At 35.1% G+C, this 12148-nt stretch overlaps 1 protein-coding gene across 2 annotated transcripts in view; it reads left to right on the top strand.

The window, feature by feature from the left end:
* The window catches only part of LOC136834276 (synaptotagmin-17-like), a 31823-nt gene extending 26391 nt beyond the window's left edge, over positions 1–5432 (top strand). For both annotated transcript variants that reach the window (XM_067096644.1, XM_067096645.1), the window contains exons 7-12: positions 608–700; positions 1756–1917; positions 2892–3012; positions 3613–3840; positions 4272–4369; positions 5233–5432. In XM_067096644.1, the coding sequence (XP_066952745.1) occupies positions 608–700; positions 1756–1917; positions 2892–3012; positions 3613–3840; positions 4272–4369; positions 5233–5262 (732 nt within the window). In that variant the 3' untranslated portion in view covers positions 5263–5432. The remainder of the gene's footprint in view (positions 1–607; positions 701–1755; positions 1918–2891; positions 3013–3612; positions 3841–4271; positions 4370–5232) is intronic.
* The last annotated feature ends 6716 nt before the right edge of the window (positions 5433–12148 follow it).

Raw genomic sequence — 12148 nt, forward strand, 5'->3', positions numbered from 1 at the left:
GCTTAGATTGAAGTCACGATCGAAACTTGTCAGATTTAAAAAATACAGATGATGCTTTTTGAATTGGCAAAACGTCGCAAGATTTATAGTGTGCTTAATAGATGCATCATATATCTAGATTCTAGGGGAATGCGACTCAAAATCAGTGTACGAAAAACAAAATTAATGGGGACAGAATAATTCAGTGTCAGGTGCATATAAATAAATTTATATAATATATATAAAGTATATATATATATATATATATATATAATATATATATATATATATATATATATATATATATATATATATATATATATATATATATATATATATATATATATATATATATATATATATATATATATATATATATATATATATATATATATATATATATATATATATATATATATATATATATATATATATATATATATATATATATATATATATATATATATATATATATATATATATATATATATATATATATATATATATATATATATATATATATATATATATATATATATATATGTATCGAATAGGCCATAATAACTTGCCAAATTTGACGAATCATTTGATAAATATCTTTCTGAAATTTATTATGTCCTTCCAACAGGTTTCCCTTCTACCCGACAACAAGAATTCTCGGCAGACAACTGTCAAGAGAAAGACGCAAGACCCAGTTTTTGAGGAAACATTCTCATTTGAAGTAAGAAGACAACCTGAAAGCACTTTTTTACATGTTCTGAGAGTTTGTTATTGGGCTATTGCACCACAAAATTTATTTGAATAAAAACAAATTAAAAGCCACAAATGGCAAATGAACAGCCTTAACCCTCCTTAATCTTAAACATGCTTCGATGTGTTTTTTTCAACTTTGTTTGTTGATGGCAGGGATTCTCGGCTTGGTGTTTGCGATCACCTAAAGTCTTGCATAATAGATTTCAGGGAGTACCCCATTCATTGCTGGTAAATACCCAGATGTTTGCAAGATGGTTTTTCATGGGTGCTTCTTTAAGTGGCTTGGTTATGTGATTATAGGATACTACATTAAGGACATGTAAGCACTCAGGTTTGCAGGAGTGTTTCCAAAGGGTACTTCATTAAATGACTTAGGAAGCACCCAGGAGGCTTGTGGGATGGACTTTAGTGGATACTTTAAGTGGCTCGGAAGCAATCAGAGACTTGCACCCAGAGGTTTGCAAGATAGTACTTGGAGATGTGCAGGTTGTTTCCGAAGGGTACTTCGTTAAAGGACTTGGAAAGCATCCAGAGGCTTACTGGAAAGAAGGGATGCTACATTAAGTGACTAGGAACTACCCAGAGATCTGCAGAATGGTTTTCAAAGGGTACTTCGTGATTTAGAACGCCCAGAGATTGAGAGGATGGTTTGTGTGTCATCATTTTCACCCCTGTGTACAGTGATTCTGATGTTTATAATTAACTACATAATAAGTTTATTAAGATTTCAAGTATTTGATGGTAGTAGGGGTTGACAGTCTCGTACCTTGTGGGTACTTCGTGAAAAAAGTTGACAACCCTTGGAATAGACTCACTATAAAGAGATTTTGTTATTTTAACCAAATGCATGTAATTGAAATGATTTGTTATCCAATCCCCATTTTGGCTATAACATTTTCACTACCTGTATCATCATCTGCTTCTTCAAACGTGTAAAGTCACGTCTTCTTAAGAATTGGCAGTTTGAATTGTTTTTTCCCAATATAAAGTAAATTTTAACTAATATCCCAAAATAAATTCCAGATACCATATAAGGAAGTGGTTCGTCGAACGCTTGAGCTTAAAGTGAAAGATTTCGACAAGTATTCCCGTCACTGCATTGTGGGTCATGTTCTCCTGCCTTTACAAAATGTTAACTTGGCCAGACCTTCGCGGATGTGGAGACCACTCGCTCAGTGCAGCATGGTAGGTCTTCGTTGTGAAAATAACTTTGATCTGCCCAGATCTTTTAACTGGTACTGTACAACTGTCTGTACACCTGTCTCTCCTGTACAATATTATATATCAGTCTTAATGATAGAAAGTAAATTTTTCCTGATAAGTGTGTAGACTGTAAATTCGTGTCTTAAAATCAAGTTATTTTCAGTGAAGCATGGAGAGTTGCCTTGGCACTCCTGCGTGCTTTTTCTTCATCTTTCTACCTTTTTTATTTTTTCATCCACTGCCAGACCTCCTTCCACAGTTCCCTGCAGCCCACTGCCTTCTGTACACCATCATATCAAAGCCCAACTGTTGGAAAGTAACGTTTTTGGATAAATGCTCTTGTTGCAATTGAGATACCTTAGAATTATTTTCCCACAACTCTTACTAGCCCCTTGTTATCTGCCCATTATCCTACCTCAGTTAGTCTTCTGATGAGTGCTCAAACTATAAATGGTATGCTTTACAATTAATATCTTTACAATCGATATATTCATGATGCAGCCTAGCAGGTCATAGGGTGGAAAATGCTTCTGCTTGAATGACTGCTCTGATAGTGAATGCTAATTTTTAAATTTGCTCCTTAGCATTTGATTACAGTAATCAGATATTAGCATTGATTACAGTAATCAGATATTAGCATTTGATTACAGTAATCATATCTGCTTTGTTTGTTTGTGCATTACATTTTTACTTTTGTACCAGTGGAATTATGCATTCTTTCTGCAGGTGTAGTAGCTGGTACAAAGCTATTTATAAAACACTTATAACAGCATTAAGTTGAAATGGTAAAAAAATTCTTACAAATTACAAGAAACAGGAAAATAGTAATTGACCAATGAGTTTTTGTAAGAAGGAAATAAGTCATAAGATTAATTTTGATAACACTGGGTAAAAGGTATTATATGCCTTAAAAGATCCTTCGAAAGAAAATGTATCTCACAATTTTTACTGCTCAGGAGGTGGAGGAATATGGAGAACTGCTTCTGTCCCTCAACTACTTGCCAACTGCAGGACGCCTCAATGTTGACGTCATCAAGGCGAAGCAGCTGCTTCAGACCAGCCTTGCACGAGGAGCAGGTCAGTTTTTATTGAGTAGGTTGAGCAGAGTTTTTATGCTGCGCGTGGAGCAGGTCAGTATTTATTGAGCAAGCTGAGCAGAGCTTTTATGCTGCACGTGAACTTCAAAAGGACTACAGCTGTGAATGATAGGCCTAGAATGATAACTGTGTCGCATCTCTATACAAGAACAGTTATCATTAAGCTGTTTTACATATTGGGCATGTGCAAACTACTGAATGGATTACCTTCAAATTTTTGTCAGTATAGTATACTGTACAATGAGTCCAGGTGTAGTGCATCTGTTAGATTATTTCCCAATGTCAAGAAGTTCATTGTTATCACCAGTACAAGAATGCAAAATGGCTTAAAACATACTACTAAGATCTGGTTAGATTTTCCAAATGAACAAGTTTTTTGAGCGATGCTGATGATGGATAGGAGTATTTTGCATACAAGTTAAAATACGCTAATGAAATGCATCTTGATATATCCATTATCCTTATACTAAACTACCCTAACATTCCAGTTAGTCAGTAATGATTTCTCGATTCTAAATCTTCAGAGTTCCGTGCTGTCATCATTTGGTCAATAATGATCACTTGCTTCTAAACCCCACAGACCCCTATGTCCGTGTTTCTCTTGTGGTGCGAGGGAGACACTTGAAGTCGAAGAAGACTGCAGTGAGAAAGAACACCCTCTCTCCTTCCTTCAACGAGTCGTTCAGCTTCCAGCTGGCTGGACCAGAACTTAGGGAGGCTTCTCTCGTAGTCACAGCTTGGGACTGGAATGGTGGGGTCATCAGAGATGAATTCATTGGCAGGGTCGTTCTAGGAAAGCAGCCATCTGGTGAGTATATTTCGAGTGATGTAGAAATGTGCAATTTATGAGTGCAGGTTCCAATGTGATATTGGCAAGAAAGTCTTAGGTTTAAATTAGCAGCCTTCCAGAAGTACTTGTGTCATGTGGACTGGTCAAGGAGCAACACCCATGCTGTCACAAGGCCAGCTTAATCTTACATCAATATAAATAGAAAGGATAGGTTTGCAATTTTTCCCTCAAGATTAAAACTGCAGAATTTTTCATTAGAAATTCTAACAGCTCATTTAGGTCTTAAGTTAAAGCTACAGTCTTCCAAAAATCATGAAAAGAATCCCATGGCTTGTTCAGGGAGCAGAACCTTTTGCTGGCACAGAACCATCGTTAATAGACTTCAGTAACAAGGTAAAGTGAGTTTTATTTGTGACGGATGTTCATTATTAAGAACTATCTTTCAACAGGACCTCACGAAATCACCCACTGGAATAACATGATGGGTTCCCAGAGACACGCTGTGGCACAGTGGCACTCACTTCATTCTCGCACCCATTGTGATCAGGTAAGCAGATCTGGATATTTGTTCTTTTTTTATCGTAACGTTAAATGCTACGTTATATATATATTTATACATACAATCCTTGAAACTTAACAAACTTAATCACTCAGAGTTTTGAACGATTTCTGGCCATTCCCTATGTTGCAAATATCATTCATCATTAAGTAGTCTATGCTCTTTCCATCATCTGCTCAAAAATTAATTTTATACTGAACACATCCATCTATAAAAAAGTGCATCGTTATTGTTTTCACTGATACTGAGACTGTAGGAAAGCATATGATTTTGCTGTTATTATTCTTTTAAGAATCTCGATTTTCGGTAAATTCAGCACTATCAAAGATGGATATTTGAAGTTACCCTGACAATAGTACAGATATTTTGGAACAAAATTTCCAAATCCTCCCCCGTTTACAAGAGTAAAACAAAATATTACACTCCAGTCCAGCAAATATCACTGAATCGATTTTTGTTTCAGTTTTATTGTAAATATATATCCAAGTACACTTAGGAAATGTTCATGTATCTATAAGTTTTATTGTAATGAATGCAGTTTTCAGTGGTAAAAATTAGCAATTCTGACCTCGCGCAGTTATCAGAATTGCTCTAGTAATCTTAAACTTTCCTAGTTATCATTTTATTGTTTTTAGAAAACAGAACTAATGTGAAAGAGGCGTTACATATCTGTATTACCCCATTATAGTTGTAGACATATTCACCATTTGTTGTTTTGGAAACCGCCAAATTTAAAACCCCCTAAAATAAAATAAAAACGGTGTAAATTATAATCGATATTTATTTAAAATTCGAAAAATGAAGTAACTTTCCATTCTGTAATAAGCACATTTTTTTTTTATGTTTGTCAGGTATCGTCAGCATCGCGTGCAGTTCCTTGAATGGCGTCTAGACCGAAGTTCAAAAAAGGTGTCTTCGTGTTTGTCCCACTTTCACTCGGACTTTGAACGTGGTTTAACTGCAGCTGGGCAAAGTCGACACTGCGGTGTGGAATAAGTTTAGGTACTTCCTGAAGGACAACACATGCCAAATGACTTGAAAAAAAAAAAAAGAGTCAGTTTTACTTAACGCTTTCTATAATTACGGTGTCCGGCTCAGTGGAGCTCAGTTACTCTGTAAGTAGATGAACTGTGTCTAGGCGTCTAGGCCGATAAAGACTGAACTGGAATATTAGTGGCAAACTGAATAAGGCCACTTCATTCACGCTGATAATCTTGACCTCTCCATTCTATATTGCATCAAGTCTATATATTTGTATGAGTAAGTCTTAACTTTCTTCTGGTGAAAGTGACGCTCACTTTTCCCTGCTTATAAAGACTTTCCAAAGGAAGATTAAGATCCTTTTCAGAAGATTTTCCAGCTACACTGGAAAATTAGACAGAAATCATGACTTGAACCAGCGGAGAAAGATAAATTTTATACGTATGTAATCCTGATCTACCTAATGTATTCTTGTACACCTGAATGTTACCGCTATAAATACTTTATAAGGTGTCGTGATTCCTGGGGTAGATGTGGCTTTGTGTTTTACAGCATTTCACAGCAAACCTGCATACTGTTACTTATTGTATAAAGATATTATTCTGTCTATGAAGTAAATATATATTGATTAAACACAGACGCACATATATATATATATATATATATATATATATATATATATATATATATATATATATATATATATAGTACAGTGTATTATACATATATATATATATATATATATATATATATACATACATACATACATACATACATACATACATACATACATACATACATGAATATATATGTCTATAAATATAATCATATGATAGATGAAAAGATATATTAGTTATATATAGAGGACGATATACCCATAAGAGCATCACACAGAGCTTGCATAAATGTAGGTTTAGCTTTATATTTATATATATTTATATATATATAGTATATATATATATATATATATATATATATATATATATATATATATATATATATATATCAGAGATTCTTGTTGCTCGTTGTGTACTTTATCACATTCGTACTTAATCTCAGGTCGAATCTATATGAATGATTGTTTTTTTTTTTCTGAGAAATCACAACAATGCTACCTGCATCATGTATGGTCCCAGGTGCTTTTCATGATAAATTAAGCTAAGTGTTATTTTTCCAGATATCTTTGTTTGTGTAGCTTAAGGCGAAATCATTTGCAATTTCATCGTGTTTGTCATTGTTACTTGAGCTCTCTCTCTCTCTCTCTCTCTCTCTCTCTCTCTCTCTCTCTCTCTCTCTGTATCTGTATCTGTTGCATCCATTGAATGCTGACAGATTTCATTGTGTTCTCGTAACAATCATTATTCGCTTCATATGAATAAATGCAGTTAAGTCTAGATGCTTTGATCAGTTTAATGAAAGCGAAAGTAGTTACGAGGAATAGGTATGATAGATTTACCATTGTATTAATAATGGTGAAGTATTTGAACGTGATCGTCTACTCTAAGCAGATCTTTGTTCGCAGCAGAGAACAATCACTTGTGCTGCTGTATATGAACGGCAGCTGACATCAACGGCCATGTTCGTGTGTTTTCGCACAGACACTCATTCAAAATAGGCCTAGAAGCATCACAACTCGTATTTGCGTAGACATACGTATCTGAATGGTGGCTTACATCAACGACCATGTCTGTGTTTTCGCTATGACATTCATCCAAAATAGGCCTATAAGCACCGTAACAAGTATTTGCATAGACAGATTATGTTTCAGAATGGTAATTTACAACAATGACCGTGTCGATGGCTTTTGGCGAGGGTAATTACCTGAAATATGGGCATCTTGACTTTATATTCACGTAGGCCTTGTCGCATAGGCGTACATGACTGGTAACCTACTTCTGCGATCGTATCGACGCTTTTGCGCAAATGGTTTCAATGTGCACCTATTCACACCATGATCCAGATATGATAAACTGTGTTAAGTTGTAGTATTTGAATGCGTGACTTTCCTTTTGCTGTCGGCATCTGTAGGTGTGAATTGCGATTTCCCCTTCGCTGCTTTTAAATAAAAATAAAAAAGTAAAAAAAAGTATATTGTCACCACGCAGCATTACGTATTAATCACGCATCTTTCTGTTAATATATCTGCACCAGAATTGTAATAAATGTTGTACATAGATTCTCCTATACAGTATATTTCATAAAAAAAAACTTTTCCAAATGAAATCCGTATCTATTCTCATAGTATTTTAGATCTACAGGTAATAAATGTATATTTATAACAAAATAATCTATTTTTAATTACTCAAACAGATAGTCTGTATTTTCAGAGAGACCGAATTATAATTATCAGTATGAACATGTATGCGGGATCTAGTGTTGGAATCCTAAGCTCGGAATTTTAATTTTACATGATTATGCGAACTTCTGTCGTTTCACAAATACGTATACTGTACATAGGGGATACATTACATTAATTTATCATTCGCCTCTCCTTGGAATGTAATCATTTCCCATACGCTTAGATGCGGTGAAATTAGTACCAGCGGGGCTAACAATCTTTTCGAGCTAGGGGCAAAAAGGCGCATTCTGACTGGAATGAGACTAGCTTTTGCTCAGGAATATAGGACTAATCCGGCTACCGAAGTGTTGGTTGGTGGAGTTGTTGACTCAGAAGTTTAGATGAATTTTCGATTAGAGCCAGGGTCTAAAGGAATATATTTCAGACCGTGAGTTGGGTTTAGGATAACGCCGTATTGAGAGAGACCTTGTAGGACTGAAATTTCAAGGGGAGGTTTTAATTTGGGAACTTTAGGGCAGGATGTTGCGTGCGCGCATATTGTCCCGCTGTCAATTAACCACTTCGGGTCCTATGATGCTGTTAGTACCAAATGTTTTGTTTTGGTTTTTGAATTTTGAATGACACTTTGATTTCCTTCTTCTGTAAATTGCAATCATAAAATGTGGTCCTGGAAAATTTGGGATTGAAAATGTAATGAACAAATTTAAGAAATGACAAGTATCAATATTGATTGCTTTGCGTTTAGTTCTTCTGCGTTGCCATCAGACAGTTATTACTCTTGAGTGTCATTGAAAAACGTAATTAAGTAAATTAAAGTTTTCATGAAATTATATTACGAAATGAATGTCTATTTTACCAGCAGTTTGAACTTGAATTTGAAAGTAATATTTACGCAGGATGATTGATCTTGTTTCGTATTATGTTGAATGTGATATAAATAAACCTAAATTACTTAAAGTACTCGTACAGTATCTATAAACTATTTTGACATTTGTGAAGTAAAATCCTGCTGTAATTCCCTCTGGTTTTAACATAATCGCCAAGATAGTTGCAAGTTGTTCCAGAGGTGTACAATCATCTAGACATTCAATATGCTAGACAAGCTACAGTAGCTTCTGACACGCTTGTAGGTCTTCGGAGGATGTATCCGAATACTGATGTTCATCTGAGTTATATAGATCTAATATACCTACATAGCCTCATTATCTGTCAGACATTCTCTGATTCAGAGATGGAATGGCAAACATATATCCAAGTGTCTCATCTGGTGTATATGAAGTGGTGTTTGATAGTCTTAGTCTTTTTGTTTCCTTCGGTCTAGCTCTTAGCCTAGTCTTCTGAATCCGTTTATCAGATGTTCTATTGGTCTTTGAGTCGAAACGTGAAAAAAACTATTTTCATATCCTTTTGCAATTTACTCACTAAATAGTTAAGATTGTTTGTTGTTTTGAGAAGCCAGACTACGACATCAAGCACTACTTTCAAACCCAATCTCTTTAGTTTAGTAGTTAGCCTTTTTTGGAGCACATAAGTCCTTCCGACTTCTAGTTAGTCAGTCACACACACACTCTGTAGACAGAAAATGGCTTTTATGCTGTACATTATGGATGCCTTATCATTGTCTTAGGTGTGGCATTTACTGATCATATCTACATTGGCAGCTATATAGATATGCTAAGGGATTCTGGTCTGCTGTAGCCGAAGAAAGTAGATGCAGGGTGGTGCAAACGCCTATAGGGCGTTGCGTACGCCCTGATAGTAAGAATAATTAGTCTTGGTATGTGAGGCGCAGAGAGAGCTGTTCTCTGCGTTCAAATATATTTGGAGTTTTGCTTCACTGGCAGCTCTCAAAATATTTTCTTCCATCGGTGATTTCAATCATTTGAGTGCTATCTTAATTTTATTCTCAAGTGTCATTTATAGGCTGATGTTTCCCTACAAATGTGGTTTCTCACAGACCAAAGAGCAACAACATAAATTTTGTGTTTGCGTTTTGCTCTCTTTTTTTTCTGATTCCCATTTAAGTGCTCGCCTCCTTACTAGTCATGATGATCACAAAATAATGTTTGTCCCCATATTTATGGCACTGCTTAAAATTTAGGTCATAGCATTAACTGTAAACCAGGCAAATTGTTTATTGCCGTCCATGTGCAGTAGGTGCTAACAGTATTAATTTCCACTAAAGATTTAATGATATGATCGATATTTATACAAGAAAGAGCAGTAGATACTGTGCACATTTATAATTTCTTGCACTGAAGGTTATGACTATTTTCACTCGATATTTAACTAATTTAATTTTAGCTGGTTGTAATTTTAATATTTCTTAATTTCATATTCCTTCTAGTTAGCAGATTTGCACATAAATTTCCTTGTAATTATCATGCACGAAAGGAAAACTAATTTATTTAAAAGCGAACGATTCTGGACAACCGCTGATTTCATGCCAGAAGAGCCGTTACAAAGGCTGAGTATCGACAATGAAACTGTACTGTCAGGTTGCAAATGAAAGTATGTAATGAGACAAGACGTATTGTGCAGTAGAAGTTCAGCATCCTGCTTACACCCATAAAGAAGAAGGAAATTGTTCATTTAAACGTCCTTCCTTCCATGGGAAGGTTGGAGCGTCATGTTGACTAGGTATGTGACGGTTACGACCTGGGGGAGAAATAGAACGAGCATGGGAGCCGTTTAAAAGGCAAGTCCCGTCTCTTACTACTACTACAGAATGATTACAGTAGGTAAGTTAATTTCATGAGTCCAGCGGATTCTTTATTATTATTATTCTAGAATACTTTTACTTCTCTCTTTCTATATTTTTCTTGTAGTCCAAGTCTTTTATGCAATGCTCAGTTTTATTACGAACTGAGAACATGTCATTGCAATCCTTAGGGAAGTTATGTTTCTGTTTATCGACAGATTTCCGTCTTGAATTTCTATAGACTCATACGAAACGGTCTGGAATGCTGTCAGCCGTAGGCGGTAATCCTTACATTCTCTACTAGAAAGGAAAAGGATATTTGTCCGAAATCCTGATTTTCTGAAGGAGATGTATCTCGAAAAACCCTGAATAGACTTAGTTTAATCCTTGAGGTATCTCCAGCCAAAGATGATGAAAGATAATACGCGAAATCATTGTACCTTTTAAAATATATTCTAAGACAAATCTGAACTGATAAATGTTTATGCTGTGATGAGTGTTTTCATTTTGTTATTTTGACTCTCAATACCTTCGTTGAATCACATACGTCGCTGTCCAATTATCGAATATTTCCTATTCTGTAAATAAGTCCGTTATATTCCATATAGAGGACACTTGAGTGAATGTCACCACTATCCATGTTTGCCGAGAATAGCATCGGTTATCTTCTGTGGTGGCGTGGTTGTTAATATGAAATGTATTAGTTACCTCGTTTCTGATTGGTTTGACGAAAATATATGTTTTATAGCGCAAAATTCTCCATTCTTGGAAGATTTCAGTAGAGTTACAAGAAACTACAATATGGTTTACACGAACTTGGAAATGCATGTAGGGAATACGAAAAACAAGGGCCGTTCTAAAGGTCATTAGTATAGATAAAAATACGTAGCAGGTGCTCATTGTGTTTATGATGCTTGCTCTCATATGTGAACCAGAAACCTCATAAGGTCTTTGGGTGAATTTTTAGGCGCCGATGACCATAGTGGTTGCAACGCCAGATTATAAAGACAAAAGTTAAATTGACTAATGACTAGCTTATTTGGTCAGTTGTTAACATAGGCTAAAAGCCTTAGCACATTATCCAAGTTTCACATTGGCTTAGACATTTGTATGCGTACGTACTATGAATCCTTAAGTGATATTGCTTATTGGAATGACTTAAAATTACTAACATAGAAATCAAATTTGCGAAGGGGCAAGGCTTTAAATAAAAAGGTCGAATTGGAAATATGTAAAAAGAAGGAAATCCCAGTTTTTAGGAAAATAATTGTTTATTAATTAAACTCAGCGACTTCGTATGATTGCTAATTCCACGAGGTCTTTAGAAGCGAGTGTGGGAGTGTGCGGTTGAGTACAGAAAAATATATTTACAAGAAATATTAGTATCATATATGTTTAAAGAGCCTCGGTTTTTCAAGGTGTCTAATTAATGACAGATCATCCACTACTAGGTACAGGCTACGAAGACAGTTCTAATCGGATCGTCTTGTGAACAGAAATAACAAAAGTACCCGAAATTGTATTTCACCAACCTATTTTTTACCAAACTATATTATTACCCGTTTTATCTGTGTTGGCTTAACTTCGATTGTGACGAGACAATATCTTGTGTTACTTTAGGAAGTGCTGATCATCCATGTAACCGGGATACGCTTATGATCAGGCTAATGTTAACTGTGCTGAAATACATATATGTTAGAACCATCTGTGGCTTTTTATTGAGTGTCCTTTAAATGTGGCAGTTGCATACCTATTTACCTTTTATTAATGAAGAAGATTGTACTTC

The sequence above is a fragment of the Macrobrachium rosenbergii genome, chromosome 53 (genome assembly GCF_040412425.1).
Source record: "Macrobrachium rosenbergii isolate ZJJX-2024 chromosome 53, ASM4041242v1, whole genome shotgun sequence".
In the NCBI taxonomy this organism is placed as follows: Eukaryota; Metazoa; Arthropoda; class Malacostraca; order Decapoda; family Palaemonidae; genus Macrobrachium; species Macrobrachium rosenbergii.